Raw genomic sequence first — 22,210 nt, 5'->3', positions numbered from 1 at the left:
TTTATTTCATCAGGAATGAAGAAAAACTAAACTGACAAGTGTTTATTTACTAGGTTCATTTTCTTCTCCTTTGAATTATTTAATTCATTCATTTCAATTTCTTTCTTTCACTACCACAAATACATTTGATGCTTTATTTGTTGAAAAAAAATTATATATCAGTTAAATTTGGTGTAGTGATATGGAGCTTCAATGCGGTGGACAGACCTGGAACTACTTCATAAGTTTGCTTTACTGAAAAAATAATGCACACCTGAAGAACGTTTGTCAACCAATCAAAATGAAGCATTTAACAGCCCTGTGGTATAATGTAAAATAACATAAGCTTTATTTATTTTTTTGACAAACTATAAAGTTTGAAACCGTGTTTTTCCTGTGGGTGTGATGTCATTACCTGTTTGTTTGTTTTTGGGGGATGAAAACACAAAAGCTGAATGATTTGTTTTATGAAACGATATGCAATTATAATCTCAGATCAATTGGACACCTGTTGACTTCATGACTCATACAAATGAATTTAAAATAGAAGAGGTGTTGTGTATGAATGATTAATCCTGGCCAAACAATACAAGGATCAAGGTGGTTTTTGACTTCTTATGCTGATAGTCTCTCACCTGTATGTTTTGATGTGGTCGGCCATTCCGCACAGCTGTAAACTGTGAGCCAGAGCCTGATGATACGTCAGCGCTTGAGTCGATGAACCCCAGTTCACATCTGTGAGACAGACATCTGTTACTGACCCACACAAACACAGACAGACTAAACAAACACATCGCACCTGGCCTTCATCTCACCTGGTTTCTTGTGGCTGACATAAATGTAGAGCGATAAGACGATGACGTTGGTCAAGAGGGCCGCCCACCAGTTGATGACAAACATGACCACACAACACAAGATGGCACCGGCGAGAGACACCCACATGTTGTAGTACTTGAAGCTCGGTCTCCATCCTGCCCAACCAACAATGAGAAGCAGCTCTGAGGAATCATCTTAAAGAGCGAGTACACGTGGCAGGCATTCTCGGTTCGGTTTGGCTACATAAACAGCTTTATTACTGGGTGAATACCACTACAGAGAGCCAGGATAAAAACCAACAATAGTTCTTTGTGTCAGGAAAGTGCTAACTACACCGTTTGACTAGGTTACGTAACGGTACGTGACACAACTAACAGTTGCCAGCCAAAGGTCTTTCTTTGTGAATCTGGTCCAGCACCGACCGGTGGTCTTCACAAACCACCCGGCAGTTCACATGAGCTCCTCAAATGTCACAGAGCTTCTCAATGTTCTTATTAACAAGACAAAATATGTCACAAAAGCATGAAAACAGATTTGGATTAAATGAGTTAGCGTCATTAGAGCGAAGGTTTCTGGGACACAAGACACAAACTACAGTCATGGGATTTAGTGGAGTCACTGTTGTAATACTACATAAATGTGACATGATGTAAAAGGTACCCAAGAGTTTTACTACGGTACGCTTTACATTCATGTCTATGTGTGTTTGTGTGTATACAGTGTCAGAAATAAAGATATATACCTGCTGGTCTTCTATTGAGGACAAACAAACCTCTTAACATAAAGAAAATAAACCTTTAATAAACAAGAAATAACATAAAGTCCATCAGAAACACAGTCTTCAGGACTGTTTGACTACCACCACAGCTTTAACACAGTTCATACACTGGTATGTCTTTATATTTCTGCTAACAGGATTCCTCAGACTTTCATGAACATTTTACTTTAAAGTTCAGGGTTTAAGTAGGTTGGCTTTAATGAAAGTGGATCTTACCGGGAGAGTTAGCCAATGAGGCGTGAAACACAGAGAAGTTTATAAGAGCGTATGATGCCAGGAAGAAGTTGGAAATGATGGGGGCGATGACGTTCAGCTCGGCTAAAAGAAAGAGAAACGTCATGATGACATCACATTTAAGATTTAATCTGACACACAAATGTATTGAGTGAACGTCGACCTACCGATGAGAATAAAAGCCAGTGCAATGGCAAAGGTGAGGAAATATCCTCGCAGCGGCTCATTGTTTTTGCCATAACCCTTCCCAAAACCAGCGATTCCTGGGTAGATGTTATCTTTGCATAAAGCCTGAGGGAAAAACACATCAAAATCACTAAACCAGTGAGACCTGATCTCCTGAGGTGCCAAAGAATGCATTGGAATAAAATGTTAAACTTTTCCTGATATCTACACAGAAGGTTTGTGGCTTTATTAAGTGCAAAAATTATCCAGAGTCAGTTTTACATGTCCATGTACAGAACTCTCTTATGATTCATCTATGCCTACATAAATACAGTTTTACATTCTATGGCACCTTTAAACCCTTGGGGAATGTTTGGATCATAAGAACATGAAAACACATCAGCCCACCTGAAAGACTTTGGGAGCACTGACAAGTGACGCCAGCGCCGAAGAGAGGGTGGCAGAGAAAATCCCAGCTGTAATGAGAGGACTGAAGCCGGACACCACGCTCATGACCTGCGACATTCACAACATTCACATCAGACTGTCTTCTCTTCACATATGCTATTTAGAAAAGAGAGACTGATGATGACGTACCTGGAAATCATTGTGGAGGCCGTAATCGCAGGTAGATTCGGTTTGTCCAGTCGCAAGTCTACAGGAAGTGAAGTCATATCCTAACTTACAGGCAGCATCAGTGCAGTTTATAGCAGCACTGAGAGTAGCGTTACTCTCTACACCTGTGGCGTCTCGCACGATGCATGCACCTTTCAATAAATCCAGCATTAAATCAGAAACACATCTCATACAGTACTGCTGGGCGATAAAACCAATACTCAACAATGACTGGGATCAAATCCACGTCCATAACAATGATCAGCTATCAGCTCTGGATATTTATATTTGATACATTTTAGGTGCGCATGTGACGAAATGTTCGTTATCAAACTGGACGTGCACCGGCAGATTTTACTTAGGTTGTGCATGCGCCTATAGGAGAATGAAGTATGTAGCCCAAGAGATGCATTGCATTTTGTTGCAATGCGCATGCATCGAACATCTGTGTACACATACGAGTCAAATAAACTATACTTTGTTCAAACGTGTGGGTACATTTGTGTAAAATCAGACTATAATCTGGGCTTAACAGTATTTCTAACATAGAAAAATATACTCAAACTCATAAAGGTCAGTTTTAATGCTTGATGCTTAAATGTTTAAGTTTTAAATAATAATATGATAATTAATATTAATGATTAGACTGTGTTGTCGAGACACACAAACACAAAGCGTCTACATTATCAAATCATACACCATGATAAATACAGCCGACGGTCAATATCTAAGAAATAATTGTGATGTTATTTGGTGTTATATCGTCCAGCCATATTAAAGTTGAATGGTGTAAAATGATAAAAGTGAATATTTACCCGTGGAGACGGCCACACCCAAATACACCAGTCCTGTTATAAGAATAGCCAGCAGTGTTCCTCTCGGGATGGCCATCTGAGGGTCCTTAAAAACATCAACATTTACAAACCCTGACACGTTGAATAAAGACACATTCAGTGAGATATAATAGCCAGACGCTCTTACTGCTAGATCTCCTGAGATGTTTGCTCCAGCCAGAATCCCTGTGGCCGCTGGGAAGAAGATGGAGAAGACAGAGAAGAACGTTTCTCCCCGAAAGTCTGGACCAAAGTTTTCTGCCATGATGCCAGCTGAAAGATAAGAGAATATTATATTATACCAAAATATATGAGAAGAGAGAGAGAGAGAGCGAGAGCGAGAGAAGAAAATGGCAATCTCACAGCAAACAATACACAAATATGAAAAGTGCTTCCTGTATATGTTTGGCTATATTAGTACTGTACAGATGTGTGGGAGTTTGTTACCATCATAGCCAAAGAAACCGTATTTCTGCTTGGATTCAATAGCGATGAAGGAGCCGATGAAGTAGTTGAAGATGGCCGTTATCAAAATGACCAAGAGGAATATCTGAGCCTGAGAAATATAAATGTAAAGATTAGTAAAGACACATATTTATCGTAGCAAACTGAGAAGGGAATACATTTCTTGCCTTGGCCTCCCATTCCATCCCAGCCACTGAAATTCCCAGCAGGAGGATCACAGTAATGGTGCCGACTATTCTGATATCATTCGTTTCATCCAACATCACCAAATCAGCCCCCTACAAGACACATAAACACACATTAACATCATTATCATTATCAGAGTCAATGTCTTTAGAGAAAATTAAGATTTTCTTACACTTAGCAGCTCGACCACAGTTTCAGCGAAGCCCACGACGTACATGGCTACGGCCACGGCATTGGCGAAAGCAAAAATCAAACCGATGGAGCCGCCGAACTCTGGGCCTAAACTTCGAGATATCAGGTAATACGCTCCACCTGAAGGAAAACATACACATCATCATTTCAGTACACAGCAGTCAATGTTTCTTTATGTTTGAGTCTTGTAAAATAGTCTGACATTGAGCATCAGAAATCCTTCTGAAGATATAAAACATAAATACTGCTCTTGTTCATGAACGAGGGAAATATAACACATGGCTGGAATAGCAGGAAAGATTAAAGCTAATCTCAAAGATTATCGGCTGCAAACTTCAACCACATCATCCTCTTAAAACTGAAGAAATATTTCTCTCAATGAAGGTGAGAAAGTTACAAAGACTGACAAACTATCAATGACCAAACTTGACACTAAACATACAAAGCCTCTGGATCAGATTTATAGAAACTAAAACCAGGATAAACAAATATCCTTTCCACACTGAACAGAAAGTCCATCATCATGAAGATCCTGCAGAGAAGATCCACTATCCATTTCTCACTTCCAAAAAGACAACGAGTTTCTCAGTCATGTGAGAGAAAAACACAGAGATCTGAAAACACTGGAGTGAATTACTCGACAGCGGGCTGTAAGATATGAGAGGAACACGATGAAGGGTTTTTCATCTTCATCAGTTCAGTGCTAAAGAGCTCTCACATCCACACATATCATAACACATCTCAAACAAGACTAACTAACTGATGCTCAGCGGTTAAAGACGTCTCACAGCCGACACTATAGAAGAAAACGTATAAAGTGAAGTATTTGATGTTAGCGGTCAAGTTGTGTAACTTGGAAAAAGCAATGAATATTTCCATCTTATTTTGCACATTACACTTGAGAAAACTTTAAATGACTTTCATGATTGATTGTATTTTTTGGAGGGTCATCATGTTGACTCCATATAAGAAGATAACAATTTGGCATTTTAATATAAAATTAGTAATTTGTTTAAAACTGAAGAAAGTCAGTTATATACATCTGTGATGAGGGTGAAAAAAATAATTTACCGGAAGTTACGTGAGGACCACGAAAGCCACGTGTTTATGTTGTTACTGCTGAAACCGTCTAAAATTATAGCATGTAGATCACAGATGAATAAAGGTAACAGATCTTTTCATGTGCACCTCATTTACAGGACAAGGACACAACTTGAGTTTTATAAATGGGATGACCAAGGCTACTTTAGTCCATGAAAGAAAACCATGTGTAACCCTCAAAAAAGCAGAAATTAATCCCATTATTGCTGACTAGGTTACATTACCCCACATTAGATATATTCCTACTGCTAGCACAGATGTAAATATAATGTCATCTTTTCTAGTTCTCAAATCTGAAGTCTGTTAATGAAGCAAAAGATCTCAAGTTAACTGCGGTCACTTTCATAGAAGTTGGTCAGGAACTTCAAATAGCAGAGCGCAGCAAAAGCATAATTTATTTAAATGTAAATATTTATTAATCTTTCTTTTACAAAGTAACAGAAGGTAGTCAGTGAGTGATTTTCTCTTCTTATTTTGTTATTTAAAAACAGGTAGCTATTGTTTATTAGGCTTAAAAGACCCAATGCAATAAAATCATATTTGTGTTAAGACATAATTGTTTACTATGATTCTTTGACAAATGTTTTGTGTATTTGTCTATTTCAGCCAAAAAGACGCGAACATCTGATGCGCGGGTATCGCTATCGGTGGGTATGAAGCGAATTGCCGCGAACATGATGCTCGTCACGTTCAAGCTCAAAGAGACAGTCTAGTCCAACACAGCTCCAATCATCATACAGTAAAAAGTTCACTTCAATAGGGCTGTATGTCGCCAACAATTTCCTGATACTATATGTATCACAATACAGAAAGCGTGATACGATGCGATACGGTTAGACTAGTCCTAGACTAAAATAAATGTAAGAGCTGTCCAAACTAAAAACAACTTGCACTTGACATATCTTAAAATTCATCAGTGCCCGGTGTTTTCCCTTAAAATGCACACAATTATTGTATTTAATAAGGCATGTTTGTTAAAACTAGTTATATTTCTTAATTTAACTAAGCCTAGTCCTGGCTTAAGCTATTTTCTGTCTGGGGAACCATATATGCGGTTTTGCCTATACAGTATATCTTTAAAATAGTAAAAAAGAAAACAAAGTGCAATTTAAGTCATTAAAAGAAGACTGGCTATGTTGTGAATACTTCAAATCTGACAATTTAATAACAAAAACAACACAAGATATATATATATATATGGTTAAAATAGGGGAAAAAGTTTGGCCCGCATCATATTTAAAAATCTTTAAAATCTGTCCCTCGTAGAAGAGTAGTTGAAGACCACTGCTATACACACTCGTCCAGCCTATACGTTCAAATCATTATGCAGTATTTGCAACGTACAGTAATATACTCTTACTATTTGTTTTTAACAATGTGCTGTGCTGCCGGACATTTCAATAAACACATCGAGTGAAGTGTATTTTTGTCTTGTTTTCAATAGAAATAACTAAAAATTCTTAAATTACTATGTATTTTCTTGATGATCAAAATGACCTAAGAAAATAAGTCTAGTTTTTAGATAACCAATATACAATTTAAGTGAATTTGTGCTTAAAATAAGCAAAACTATATGCCAATGTTGGGTTTCCTAGGTAATCTATGTGGTGTTTATTTAGCTTGTTCTATAAACAAACTACGTTTAAAGTACTTTGTTGTTATTTATTCTTAGAGGAGTTTACAGGAAGGATGACCATGAAAGCCGCTTGTTTATGTTGTTACTGCTGAAACCGTTTATATCTATATATAAATGCATATCTATCTATATACATATATCTCAAGCTCTCAAACTAATTTGACCTGTTTAATAAATCTGACCACAGTCAAATCTGAGCTGTGTTTCTGCACAAAAAGAGATCTTGTAAGGATAAAGAGAATGAAAAAGGTCAACTGTTATGTCAACCCCTGGACCGGGGTCACCTCAGTCTGGCAATCCCAGCATGACTTTTCATCTGGAAGTAAATTACCTCCTCGTACGAAGCCGTTGGTGGCGATGGCAGAAGTGGAGCAGCCCGTGATGGAGGTCACGACCGTTGCCATCAGTACGATGATGCAGGCATACGCTGCGAACATAAAAACACAAACGTGTCACGAGCGACTCGTCTTTGTGAAGATAAACACAGCCGCTCGAGTGAGTCGACGGCATCTCACAGTGACATTCGACACCTGCGTGATAACGACTGCACAAGAGTTTGCCTGTGAATTGAAACGCTCGTTCACACGACTGACCAAACTGAGCCAAACCTACCAATTCCAGCCTGGCCCACGATCCACGTCATGCGAATGAACAGCATCACGCCCCATATGTTTAACATGCAGCGCACCTGCACACAGGAAGATGCAGTTTAGACCCATGAAGAGGAAAAACAATAAAGACCAAAGCCGTTTGTCAAACCTCGCCTAGACCGGCACACCATCCATTTACTGGACACTAGTGACCGAAGGACAGGAACATAAAGGAATATCCGGGTTCAGCTCTGTATCACGTGACCATTAAATGAATTCAATCTTACTTAAAATTAACAGTGTTTGCTAAACATTTGTGTGAATCTGTGTCTTTTCAATGGTTTAATATTAGGTGCCAGATGTTTTAAGGGTGTTTTATTGGCTATAGTTTAATATCTGTGTATATTAACTGTTTACTGTCTGGTATTGCTCTTTTAACAACAGCGCATACACAAGAAAATATTGAGACTGCACTACAACCAATTACACAAAGGAAATATACAGCATTTGCACACACATCATCGTCTTTTCTTCTTTTATTTTCAATGCTTTCAATAACAGAAAGCTGTGGGGCATTTTCGTCACCATAATGTTTGATTCCTGTTCTTTGTCATCTTGTTGTTTGTTCTAAAATTTGTTTGCAAATGTGGACTGGCTACTTTTTTTACTTATCCTAAATGTTTTAATGTACTGTAAATGTTGCAAATCAGTGCTTTGTGTCGTTCTTTACTGCTTGTCTTCTACTTTTTGTTGGTCCGAGGATTTGGGTGTTGCATTGATGGAGTCTCATTAATTTAGCTGTGTGTCATGTTTTAACAAACCTGGTTCCTGCTCACATTACTCACAGTCTCGGTGCAGTGTAGTTTTAAACCGTTGTCACTCAGTAAAGAGATTTTACCTCATACCCATTGAGTTCAAGGTCAGCCAACTGAAGCGCTCAACACCCGCTCAGTACAGAATCACAAGAGACCTCCCAGATGCAATCTACTCACCGGAGTTGTTTTTTGACTTATTCGAAAATGTGAATAATGGGAAATGGAAACGTATTTGCTGAATAAATTCTGAGGTAGCGAACCTTAAACCCACGAGTCTGACCAACCCAGTCTCACGGAGTTGTGTATAAATAGCACAAAGTGTGAAAATCGTGCAATACATATGCCAAATTCCACTTTGGCATGCATATGATACGGCAGTCTATCCAATTCACTTAAACGGTGCATCTTTTGTTGTCGTTTTATTTATTGGTTTCTCATTTTTTTGATTTTTTTTTTACAATTTTCACTTGGGTTTAGGGTTAGAACAACTTTTTGTTATATAAAAATGACATCCTAACCCAAACCCCAATTCTAATCCCCACTCCAAGCGACCATGGCTTAAATATAGACGGAAAAAACTGTATATTAAATAACCTCCTTAAGCAAATCTAAAATCTAACCCTAAACCCAAGTGAAAATGGTTTAAAAACAGAAAAAAATTTAGAAACCAATAATAAAATGACACAAAAAAGATGCACCGTTTAAGTGAATGGGAAGGACTGGCGTATCATATGCACGCCAAAGTGGAAGTTGGCGTATGTATTGATTTTTACAGTTCATGCTATTTATATGCATCTACATGAGATTGGGTAGGACTGACCATATATCTGTGTCAGCTGAGGTTGTCTTTATCATATATTGAGCTTGATGTCGTCGTAATGCCCTTGCTGCTAATGCTTGCATCAAAAATTATGCATTTCTTCTTCTGTCCACAGCATTCAGTTTGGCAATTACAAACTGCACTGCTAGTAAATTTATAACTTGCCTAATCGTGACTACATGCTACACTTTGTAAGCGTGCCTGCTTTATTTACAGTTTGTTACCAATACTACTGTCATTCACTTGAACAACTTGATAGAAACGCACCTAATTCAAATATGTTTTTCTTTTGTTTCGAATTTTGAAAAGATTTACTTCATGTTTGGATAGAAACATGCGTGTTACGTCATCACTTATCACAGATTATTATTTATTTTACAGAAAGTTTGAGTAAGTATGGAAAGTTTGCCATATTGCATAAACTATATTTGACTGAAATGTTTGTATTGAAACATTTTGTGCAGTTTTATTGTACCAATGATAACAAATAAGGAAAAAAGTAACCAAAAACTTTGCTGTCATGACCGTCACTTAAAATTCATATAAAATAAAAGGTAAACATTTGTTGTCACATTATAAATAAAGTCTATACATAGTAACAATCAAGATTATTCAACCCCTTTGATCTGCAACACATTTTGAACAAAATTTCATATATAAAAAAAGTAACAGATGCATCATAAACTGTTAATACACATTTGAGTGATTATGCAAATGTAAGATGTTAAAAAAATCTAATTGGCTCTAAACACTTGTGTGCAAAATTATTCAAACTTCAAAAGTCAAATGTTGTGCTAAATCTTTTATTCTTAAAAACCTCCAATAAACCCTGCCTGTAAGTATTTAGATGTTTAAGATTCCCCTTAATGATTTATTTCTTTTGTTTTGCTATATCAAATGATAAATGTATAAACAAAGCAACCAGCTGTGTCTGTACAAACTCCTAGTGTGAGCAACTCTGTGACTTCCTTCAAAAAAAAAAGTGTACACATGAAAATTATTCAACCCCAGAGATAGTAATAATTTTCATTACAACTGTAGCATATATTGTATTTACCCTATAACTATATAGGCAACGGCGGCATATTTGCACATTACAGAGAAAGAAAATGCTATTTTTAATTTTACTTGTCTAGAAACATAGATAACCAGAATAAAATGATTAAAGGCTAACTAAAGGCTATTAAAACACATCAATAATACATTGAAATAAAAGTGACGTGTTGTATCATGTATATTTATGACGTGACTGACATCGACCATATGTTAATAGCCTAGACTTTCATCACGAAACAATTTGAACAAAATCATAGTATAAACTCAGTTTATCTTGTCTTGTTGTTCAGTAATCTTTATCATTTATTGTTTGTAATAATAAAAAAGTACCCTGGATTTAAAAAAATAAACCACAGTAGTATTTATGTGTAATATTATGTTTTAATATTATATAGTTATAAAATACTTGCAGTATAAATCATTTGTAATTTTGCATATTCTTACACATTTATTCCCCAAACTTAGCATATGGTTTCCTATATAACTATGAGTATGTACTGTAGGTGTACTCTATTGTTTGCAAATAAGTATGCAGTAAGTTCAGTTTAATCAAGCTGTACATTGTGGGCTGTAATAGGAAATTTTACCAAAAAACTTTCTAGAACCAATAAAATAGTACAATGACAACTCAATTATATTACACAAGGAAACAAAACTTTGTATTAACACATTTTTGTTGTTAGAGAAAAGTGTTTTAATAAGTGCTTCCCCCCCATCTTTGTCCCGTGCTGGACCGAGCAAGCAAACGTGATCTGCTGCCCATTATTATAAGTGCTGCCTTTTGTTGCATACGCATTGACGAGTTTATGTAGCTTAACAGTTTTAACAAATCAGACAGCTATCCGATCAGAGAAACGCATGAAGTGACCAAGTTTAAAAACGACTCTCATTTTGTGTCTATGGACACTGAACCCGGATCATTCCTTTATAACCCATTTGAACACATGAGTCCATTGGACTGAAATGCTTTCAAATGAGAAATGAATTCCTTTGGTGGTTTGAAAGACACTTTGAAATGCAGGACACTCTGAATAAATGTGGACGTGATGAGACGCAGTGTGACGTCAGATGTTAAGGTGAACATGAGGACAAGTTTAAAAGCAGAGGAAGTCTTGTCATAATACTGAGCAGAAGACATGATACAGAGCTCATCTTCTGTCTGAATATATATGTATGTATTACATGAGCACAAGCCAACATAAAGATGGACAATTACTCCTCAAGTTTATAACTAAAGTCAAGTACCAATCATATTTAACCATGCAAATGATTTAAAAGAAATATAAAATGGTATGAAGTGATGTTTTCCTGGTGCATTAGTGCATTACATGACATCACCACTGCTATACTTCACTGACTAATGTCTGTGTGTGTGTGTTCACATTAAAACATTTCATTATTATACATCATAACATTCACTTCACTTCTCACTGGGTATGAAAAGTGGATCAAACACATTTGTATATATATTCTTTATAATAATTATTATTCCTATATATCAGACCTCAGACCAGTACAAAGCAATACTTTCACATGTACAGTGAATCATACAGTAATAATAATACATTAGTGTTTAATAAAGTAAATATGATTGACTTCAGGAGGTATATGATGTGAATTATTTAAAATCACTACTGAATAATGATATAGCTGGCAACATCTCAAACTTGACTTATCTTTAACCAATAAAAAACCTTTACTGGACATGAGAGTCCACATCACTTCATTGTGTTTGGTGCCACATTTCAGAAGGATATGTTCATAATGAAGATTTATTACAGGATTAAAGAAGACAAACAGACAGAGAGAGAGAGCATTAAGTACAACATATAATACTGTGCAAGTGAATATGTGAAGATACTCACCAGTACCCCTTTGATCCATCCAAACTTTACAACTCCTTTAGGCTCTGATGCTTCTTTAGCTGCGGCCTCTTCAGCAGGTGTCAACTCATCTCCATTAGCAAAACCATCTTCAAACGGCTCCTACAGATCATATACATACACATCTACATCAATACACACAACAGAAATCAACAGATTTTCATTCAGGTCACATTAATTAATATAATTTACAATGGCAGCAACTAACAATTATTTTCATTATCGACTAATCGGGCGTTTTTCTCGATTAATCGACTTGGTTTTTTATATTGCCACAAGTTGTATACATTTTTTTTACATTTGCCACTAAATGCCGGAAGTGACGAAAACAGTATAAAAGAAGATAAACGCAAGTTCTTCTCTATTGGTCAGGTTCCCAACAGCTTCCTGGATGGCTTCACTTAACGAAAGTAATTTTTCCGTTCCTATAAGTACACCCCAAAAGTGTTAAACTCACTGAACACTGTGCCCGGCCTTAGAATAGGAGAATGGCCTAACATACACTACTACACACACACTCAAGTTCATGCCAAACACACACATACACATTCTGTAATAAGAACAACTTTTTGGTTTTCTTTTTCAACTCAAATTCCTTTTGAATGGAAATTGTAAAATGTTTTATAATTTGTATGGATTTATTCATTGTTTGCTTTTTCATGAGTTCTTTAATATAAAATCTGTGAATCTTGTCATGAGTTTAATGAATAATCCAATGTGTCAGTGACACTTTCTAAATGTATCCGTGAACTAACAACATTAACCACTGTATGAATATTTTGACTTGGCAATTTATTCCAAGTCTGGCGCCCGAACTAAATAATTTCTCATTCTAATTATAAAACGTTCGGGGTGGCACCATTACAGACTAATCAGATAAAAACATAAATGTTTACTTATTAAAGCTAAGAAAGGCATTTTTTAGGAGTCTCAAGGATGTGCTGGTGAGGTAATTCAGCCACACATTAATAAACTCCTTTTAAATTTTCAACTTTAGACCTTGATGAGAATTAACATTATTCATTATTAACATGAAAAAACTATTTAGTACTAATATAATAAGGACGAAACTAAACCTTTATTAACCAGCGTTCCTTTACACCTTTTCATAATTGTCCTTCAGTGTTGCCAGATCCACATAACAAAACCAGCCCAGTGGTCATTCAAAATTAGTTCAAAGGCATCCCAATGACAATTCACAACTAATGAACCAAATCCTGCAATATTGAACCTGCAGAAACACATTAACCTGCTGAAACTGTTTAAAAGAAGCCCAATTCAAAACTCAGTCAAAAGACTGAGGACCTGGCAACGCTGCTTTGCTTAACCAAGCTGTGTGGTGAGAAGAAGAAGTGCCTGATAAATGTGCATTAGTGTTGTATGAAGCTGACACATCTGCTGTCTGACGGTGGTGCGGGATCATGTGATGTCACAGACCAAGTTATCCATAATGAAATTTGTTGACAATGAATTTCATAATCGATTTTATTGATTTGTTGTTGCAGCCCTACAATTTATAAAGTGTACAGACGGGTCAAAAACTTCTGTATTATTTCAAATCACTAGTATCAAATAAAGTTAATTTTTATATGGTGTTGCATACATTGTACATTTAAAACGACTGAAATACGGCATTAAAAATTTGTTTGCAATTGACAACTGACTGACTCACTTATCATCATGTTAACCTGTATGATCTTACAACTCATATATCATCTATAATCTGAAGTTTCCTCACTCCAGTTTCCCATTAATGTGTTTGATTGTTCATGAGCTGAGGATTCATCATTATGATATTTATGACTCTTTTTAAAGTCATCATGAAATATCTGAGCACATGACCATCTGAAGATCATCTTCATGTTATCTGCTACTGTTATCTGTGTGTGTGTGCGCGCGCGTGTGTGTATGTGTGCGTGTATGTGTGTGCGTAGTAACATCATCATCAGCACAGTCAGATGTCCTTGAGTTAGTGAGAGGTCAAAGGGAGGAAACTCAACACAATACTGTGACGACATTACAACTCTTGCTCTATAAATGTGACATTGTGAAGTTTACAGCATCCTGTGTCTGAACAAGGACTCACATTTAACCGTTTCATGTGTCAGCTGAACACAAGGACAAAGCAAACAATCAAAAGCTCAGAGCCGGCGGCGTTCAATGACAGCATACCACCGTGAGGTCAAACATCTCGCATTATCATCAGTGATCATCTCTCTCTCTCTCTTCTGTCTACAGCAGCTCATTTCTTTAGGAAACTCATTCCCATAGGAAGTACATGTGAAGATCATATCATCCTCTTCAGTGCCCTTCAACAAATGAATGAGTGTTGATAGCTCGGTGTTTATTGATGGGGCTGATAGATTCAGGACACACTGTATTAAAGCACACACGCACACGAGTGTACTGTACTGTAGTATTATAGTGATCATTACGAGTAGAGATATTGTATAAGTGTATTCATTTCTTTCTGTGCTATATTTAGGTGACTTCACACTTGTACTCTATACAATGAAATGCAGTGCAGTTTAATCTGAATCTCATCTAAAGTTAAATCTTATAAATCAGTGTAGTGACTGTGAGATGACACATCCATCAACACATCTGTCTTTAATATCCAGCCGTCCACATCAGGATATGAAAAACAGCTTTGTGTGGAGATTTTCAACAGCTTTTCATCAAATCACACTGAGACCTTAGATATGAAACACTAGACGTACTATATGAAACCAGTCTGCTAAACAAACAAACATCAAACATTTTAAACCAGAGAAAAATATACTGCAGCTCTGTCATAAATGATACAATGTAAGGTAACTCGGGTTTACGAACGAAGCGCGAAATCCTTAAGACACCTTTTCACTGTACATGACAAACACAGTCATTCATTCCCTATGGAGAGTCGTAAAGGGGCTGCGTGAGGTGACGACCATCTGAGAACGCGTCATTTTCAGATCCGTTTTGAGTGTTAGATTTGTTAAAAATATGATGAACATTGCTAGATTAAAGACTCATGCACTGGAATGAGCTTCTCTTCCATGTTGGCACGCATTTACGATCAAACTGAAACTTCATTACGTCTGCCACTAGGGGGCGAACTCCAACAATCGTGTCTGAATGTAGTGTACAGTGGAAAGGCGGCTTTAGTTTTAGTCAAACTCAATAGTTTATCATGAGTCACATTTATATCTTATATCTAACATTTATTTATAAATTACAGCCAAACCTCCTCCTACAGTTAACATGACATAATGAAGGATTTCTATGAAGAGAAGAGATTATTACTTCATTTCTAATCTGATAATTATTAATGTCTCTATTAAAGTATGTTTGCCGATACTGAAAATAATTTCGGCTGATTGTCATGAGTACAGCTCAACACACCAGCATACAGTCGATGAATAACATTTCTCCTGTGTTTATCAGCACAGTCATGGGTTCAGACTCATCCACACCTTCTCAATAGTAAAGTATGAAAGAGACTCGGCTATAGTGATTTACAACTGTTTGTCCACACACACACACACACACACACACACACACACACACACACACACACACACACACACACACACACACACACACACTACAGTACAGACTAAACAATACAAACACACAACTGTGTAGATTCAGCAGAAAACAAAGAAACTCATACTGGAGGTCAAGAGCTTTCAATGTGTACTCTATTCAGGAAATAACTGCTGGGATTTATGGCTTAAAATAAATACACACTGGATATAACATTACAACTATTGAAGAGGTTACTATTGAAACTCAATACTTGTCCTCAGATTTCCAAGAATGACAGAATAATAAAGTGACAGAGATGAGCTCTATTTTATAATAGAGTACATCATGTGAACATGAATATTAAGTCATTTATATGGTTGTGATTTATAAAGTGATGTCCGTGTGGTGTTTGATATACTGTAATCTGTAAAGATAAAAAACATGAAGTGTCTTTAAATCAATGATGAAGGCAGCAGGATTGTTTAAATCATGTGAGATCTCTGTGTACTTAACTACATGTTTACACATGCTGAGACAACCAACACCACACCCATACAGTTATCTTCATCAGGTAATAAACATCATTCACATATACAGTACATCTGTGTGTCCATTACACAAACGCTCAGTTTACTCACCACCAACTCGAGTTCAATGTATTTCTATAAACGGTATCAGGAGTAATAAGATAAGCAAACGGCTTTCGTGGACCAAACGTAACTTCCTGTAAACTCCGCAAAGAATCAATAACATCAGAGTCCTCCTTTTAGAGTAGTTTATCTCTGATAACAAGCAAAATAAACAACAAGTAGATTAACTTAGTTTAAATCACATTTAAAGCACATCAAAAACAACACTGAGCTAACGTTGGTGTGTAAAATGTGTACTAATGTATGAAATCTTAACTATTGATTGGCTACCAAACCTCCCTTCACATAGTGGTGATCCATGACCGCCGTTTCCTCTCGTCTTTAGGAAACCAAAACATTTGTTATTTTTGATGAGTTATTTGTTACAGAGTTCAGTTTAGCCATCAGTCAGACCTTTGAACAAACAGAGACCGAAAGTTAAGTTACACCCAGACGCGTAACCGCGACAACGCACAAATGTGAGATTACACCATCTATAGTGCTTTTCACAGTTTTGCACTGTAGCAAGGCAGCTTTACAGTAAATACACAGTAGTAGAGGAAAATATTTTAAAACTTAAATGTAATAAATAAATACATGACATTATTAGACAATACAACTTTAGTTACTTTAACCTTCACACATCAAGACTTCTAAAGCACTATTTGGACGGGATTAGTTTTACAGGGGGACCTCTGAGAAAATTGTGCTTCTCAAAAGGTCCTCTGTATTTTTAATCCCGTCCGAATCGAAATTTACCTACTGTTTTCGCCGAACTCAGAGGTCCTCTGAGAAATGTAATCCCGTCCGGATGCAAATTTCTGTGTTTCCTCACAATATCTTTTGAAAACGCAGTTCATTTCGTGTTTTGGCCAACGTGATCTGCCGTAAGGTCTTACTAACGCACGTATATTGTACTTCCTGAGTCCCATTCATTCAGATATGGATGTTTTTACGCATTCGACGAAATAAAATAATTAAATCAAGACGAGCTGAATATCAAACACTGTTAAGACTGGCCACTATAATAAAGGTAAACTCAACCTTATTTCGTTCAACTCCAGAATGGTAATGTTAATTAATAAAGATAATAAATTGTTATTAATTATTATTTGTTAATTTCTTTGGGTTTATTATAGACTAACTTTACAAGGTTCTTTTGATTTGTTAAAATTAAATTAATAAATTACATGTTCTGTAATCATTTACATTTAAAGCAAAATATTAAACATTACAAACACGCGTATCCAGAGCATGTGATCTGCAACGCTCAAACGCATGAAACAGACACTAATCCCGCCTGAATCGGTACATAAAATCACAGACGTCGTGGGGGACACGCTGAAACTCAAACGTTGTTTGAAAAACTAATCCCGTCCGAATAGTGCTTAAGAATAATCATGCAGGACATCATCTAGAGCAGGGGTGTGAAAACATACAAAAATGGCCCACAAAATTGTCCAATTTGGCCCGAATGATGATGTTTTATTAAATATTTAATACATATTTTAAAAAATAATTTCAAGCAGGACACAGCAGTCACGAGTGTCTAGTTTATTTTCAATAGGAGGCATGTGTAAAGTGACAAAGCCGTGTTTGCCACATACTTTTATAAAATGCCCATGAACCGGTTTCTGCCTTAAGCTGTGATGGCCACACATGTCGAACAGGACACTATTCTATAAAATGTTGTGGCGGGTCAGGACTCGTACACAATTGTCTAGTAATGAGAGAAGCAACTAGGGCTGGGCAAAAAAAAGATAGATTTTCAATTAATTAATTTTTTTTTACGCTGTCGAATTAAAATCGATTCTGAAACGTCACAAATCGATTTTTTTGCCCATATTTATTTCCGCAAACATTGAACGTAAGATTAATGCTGATCTAATTACTAGTCTTCTCCACTAGATGTCACCCTCTTTTTTGCCTTGCCGATGTTACCAAGGAGTGAGAGGCGGGCCTGTCATTCATTCATTCAGTGCCTAAAAGGGCAGTTTCAGGTGCTTCGTCGACGTTGATGCCACCTTCACATAAAAAGTTAGAGGTATGGAAACATTTTAGATTTTGCAAGCAAGACGATAGTGTTGTGGCTTTTAATTTCTTTTTATTAATTACCCACTTGTAAACTTCTGTTCTTTTTTATGAATATAGTATTTGTATTAAATCTATATTCATTGAGCTAAATGGAGAATCAAGTATAAAAACCGAAATCTAATCGATCTGGAACATCTGAATCGATACCCAGCCCTAGAAGCAACTGCCCCTAAACTGTTGATGTTGATCTGGTGGTTAAAGGAAGCACAATTTAAAGCACAATGTCTGTGTTTTATGACTTGAGGATAAGGTATAATTCTGTTAAGGTTCCAGACAGAGGAAGTTTTCAACATAAGAGCAGTGTGGTTTTACACATGTTAAGGAGGACTTATGACATTTATAGCTTTCACAGAGCCGTGTGTTTTTCATAGTTTTCTTGGCCCTCACAAGGAGACTTTTTTTACCATCCGGCCCTCAAGCTAAAATGAGTTTGACACCCCTTCTATAGAGGAATCTGAGGAATCTTGAGAAACTAGGTTTAATTTTGAGTACTCATCACTCATCATCTACTGACACCTAATCAGTTAACCCATGTTAACTAGAGAGAGAGCGAGCGATTGAGAGAGAGAGAGAGGAGGTGCTGTATGACTGGAGGCTGAATACTACAGGCCAGAACACCGATCTCATTACAAAGGCACAGCGCCAAGTACACAAAGGTAAATGGGACCCAAAACAAAAGACATTCTGAGTCAAGAACAGAACATTCAGTCTGTAACTCAAGATTAACTTAACCAAACCATTTACAGTCTACTAAGAAAAAAGACTCAAAACGACAAATTGTCCGCAATACAACACAGTTATAATGGTTAAATGATAGTGAAAGACTTAAAGGCGCTTATAAATGTGAATTCTTTGTGCTTTGAAGGCCGTGTTTAAAAAGCACATTGTGACACTGAGTGTATCCATAACGGGAGTTAAACTTTCTGACCAACAGGTAAGTAAGATCACTTGTATTTTGAGCAGATAGATGCTACTTGTAACATAACATTAAAAGCTTGAGTTTAGTGTGTTAATGATTAACCCTTTAGTCTTCACACAGCTCCTGTGTTAGACACGCATTAAAAATAACATTTGAGTTCACTTTTCCAATGTTTCCAAAATTTATTTCTGTAATGGTGTTTTAATAAACATTTTGCACATTTCATTAAAAGTGTTAACAGAGTTTTCTTGTAACAGAGGTGAAAGTGTTTTTATGAGCCATGAGATGACGTACGACCAGAAGACACGTCACAGCAGTCAAAACAACATCTGCAGTAGATTCAACTGCCCGTTTCACTTCTCAGTGTCTTATGTTTGAACAGTAGCAGATGATGATGAAGGACAAATAAACAGCATTAACACTAGATCATTTACAAAAACACAACTGGAGTACATCTGGATCATAGGGATGGACCAGATTATTTGAATATTTGTTCGGTGGGTAGCATTCGATTTTTAATTTTGAGATTTGAATATTCTTTTATTACAACATTATTAGTGTTAATGCACTTTAGTGGAAGTGCACTTTACCCTCCCGGGAGAGACACCAACCCTCAAACACCACAAGAAGATCACAAGCAGCTTTATTTATAAATTAATAATTTTTTAATTTATTTTCATAGTACATTTTTTATGTTTCTTGATGTGCTCTTTCTTTTTTTGTATTGTTTTGAGGTATAAGAAGCAAGATGCATGAATATTTGGAATGAGGGTTGTTTATTGTAAGCTTTGAGTTGTGGAGAAGGGGTGGGATTAAATAAGTTTTTTTCTTCTTCTCACTTCTTTTCGAATAGGCAAAAGACATTTAATATAGTTTAAAAAAGTATAATTTGTTAATTATTATGATTTTATGTTTTGTGTGATTTGAATTTATTTTCTTGTTTGATGTTCTTTTTGCAAAGTAAAGTAAAGTAAAGTAAAGTAAAGTGTAAAGTAAAGTAAAGTGTAAAGTAAAGTAAAGTGTAAAGTAAAGTAAAGTGTAAAGTAAAGGTAAAACAATACATCAATGTCACCAGAAGTCATGGGGATTATTTCTGTCTTAGAAATATCTGCTTTTGAGCTCTTAAAGTGGTGAATCCATTGACTTTATATTATATGAATCTTCTTTATTATCGCATAAACACATCATCTTTAATTCTCTACTGAAGAAAATAAAGTCACCAACATATCAAATGGCCTGAGGGTCAGTAAATAAACTTGATATTGAAAGTATGCTACAGTGTTCTTTATTTGTTACTTTCAGTGATCTTTATTTGTACTTTTACTTTTTTTCATTCTTTTATTTAAAATAGCCTAGCCTTATATAGTGTCAGTAATAACTGTGCTGGCCATTTCTGATTTAGGAGTGACTTGTTTGTTTGAAAACTGATAAAAGTATTACTCAAAAAGCGATACTCCAGCCAAATATCAAAATAACCCCATGATTAACTCCCCCCTCAAGCAATCCGCTATACATATGTCCATCATCTTAAACCTCCTAAGACCCGAGCTTTGGTTTGTCTTTTTCTACCAGCTATTTTGGGGCTAGGAAGAACCAATAAATATAACCAAATATTTTTCATTGAACATAAAGCAGTTTAATTGTCCACGTTTGTATACAACAGGTTCAAGTTACACAGAATTAAGTATTATGGTGCATACAACCAAAATAAATTGATGTCCAAATATGTGGACATCCAGGTCTTAGGTGGTTGAACACATTTTGGAGTTATTTTAGTAAATGTCCTTGCTCTTCCGAACTTTATAATGCCGTTAAAGAGGGGCCTGTACTATGTAAATGGTTAAACAAACTCAGGGTTAAAGGATTAGTTTCAAGTTGACAAAACCAAGCCAATGTGAACAGGCCTTATTGGTACAAGCTATTGTCATAGTACCCAAAACCCAGGATTTGCACAAACTAATCCTAAACTTACCTGGCTAAACAACTAAATCGGCTTCATGGTATAGGCCCCAGGGATCAGAGAACAACTTCAAACTTCTTATTTCCAAAACCCAATCTATGACAATTTAAAAAGCATACTAATTACTTTTGTCCAAAATGTCCTTAATTTTTAACCCTGCCCGTTTGTCTGTTTTGGTCTGTTTTCAGTCCAGTTTGTCCGCTGTTTTAAAGTGTACCTGTGCCTGAGCCTATTGAGGCTTTCATTCCCCAAACTCACCCCTGACCCTAACCAATCAGAAAGAATGCTGACCACAAAGTATTTTGACATTTCACAAACTTCAAAGTAAAACAACATATTTGTGTTGTTTATGCAACAGTGACACTTGTAATAAGCTGTTAGTCTGTGGACACAAGCAGAAACTGATCAGTGATCAGTTCTCACAGTATCTATCTGTATAAGGTCACCTCAGCTTTAGTATGAAGTACAGAAGACTTCTGTTATTGATTCATTCAGTTTCATTCTCAGACACTTTCTAATCGAATCACAAATGTTTGTATTTCTTCATGAAATAGTGAGCTCTCAGTAAACAACATCATTAAGGATTAGTAAAGCTGCGTTTTACCCAAGTGATTAACGTTCATCATGGAAAAACCGTCCCAGTACAGATTCACTGAGAGTCAGTGTAGTGAATGACACGCTTTGTTTTGTTTATTACAGTAATAATTGTACGACATTTCCTCTGTGCCTCACACAGGAACAAGCCAGAGTTTCATCTAAACAGGAACTGAAGTTTCTCTCACAAACACCCCTGAAATCAACCAATCACTGAAGACCACAATCTGATAAACAACTGTACACAAACACACCAGTTCACCTTCAGCACAGCACAGACGTAACTCACTCAATGAATACTGTGTTCACATATAACTACACAAACACAGTTACGTATTAA

General features: G+C 36.3%; 1 protein-coding gene across 2 annotated transcripts in view; it reads right to left on the bottom strand.

Moving 5' to 3' along the window:
• Positions 1 to 22,210, bottom strand: part of slc12a2 (solute carrier family 12 member 2) — a 48,378-nt gene that overhangs the window by 15,798 nt on the left and 10,370 nt on the right. For both annotated transcript variants that reach the window (XM_055207031.2, XM_055207030.2), the window contains exons 2-15: positions 12,147 to 12,266; positions 7,613 to 7,688; positions 7,332 to 7,427; positions 4,244 to 4,383; positions 4,053 to 4,163; positions 3,868 to 3,976; positions 3,569 to 3,693; positions 3,403 to 3,487; positions 2,570 to 2,739; positions 2,381 to 2,488; positions 1,975 to 2,098; positions 1,790 to 1,891; positions 795 to 950; positions 615 to 714 (exon numbers count right to left, since the gene is read on the bottom strand). In XM_055207031.2, coding sequence (XP_055063006.2) covers positions 615 to 714; positions 795 to 950; positions 1,790 to 1,891; positions 1,975 to 2,098; positions 2,381 to 2,488; positions 2,570 to 2,739; positions 3,403 to 3,487; positions 3,569 to 3,693; positions 3,868 to 3,976; positions 4,053 to 4,163; positions 4,244 to 4,383; positions 7,332 to 7,427; positions 7,613 to 7,688; positions 12,147 to 12,266 — 1,622 coding nt within the window. The remainder of the gene's footprint in view (positions 1 to 614; positions 715 to 794; positions 951 to 1,789; positions 1,892 to 1,974; positions 2,099 to 2,380; positions 2,489 to 2,569; positions 2,740 to 3,402; positions 3,488 to 3,568; positions 3,694 to 3,867; positions 3,977 to 4,052; positions 4,164 to 4,243; positions 4,384 to 7,331; positions 7,428 to 7,612; positions 7,689 to 12,146; positions 12,267 to 22,210) is intronic.

This window comes from Misgurnus anguillicaudatus, chromosome 12 (assembly GCF_027580225.2).
Source record: "Misgurnus anguillicaudatus chromosome 12, ASM2758022v2, whole genome shotgun sequence".
In the NCBI taxonomy this organism is placed as follows: domain Eukaryota; kingdom Metazoa; phylum Chordata; class Actinopteri; order Cypriniformes; family Cobitidae; genus Misgurnus; species Misgurnus anguillicaudatus.
This window is presented reverse-complemented; position numbering and strand designations above follow the sequence as displayed.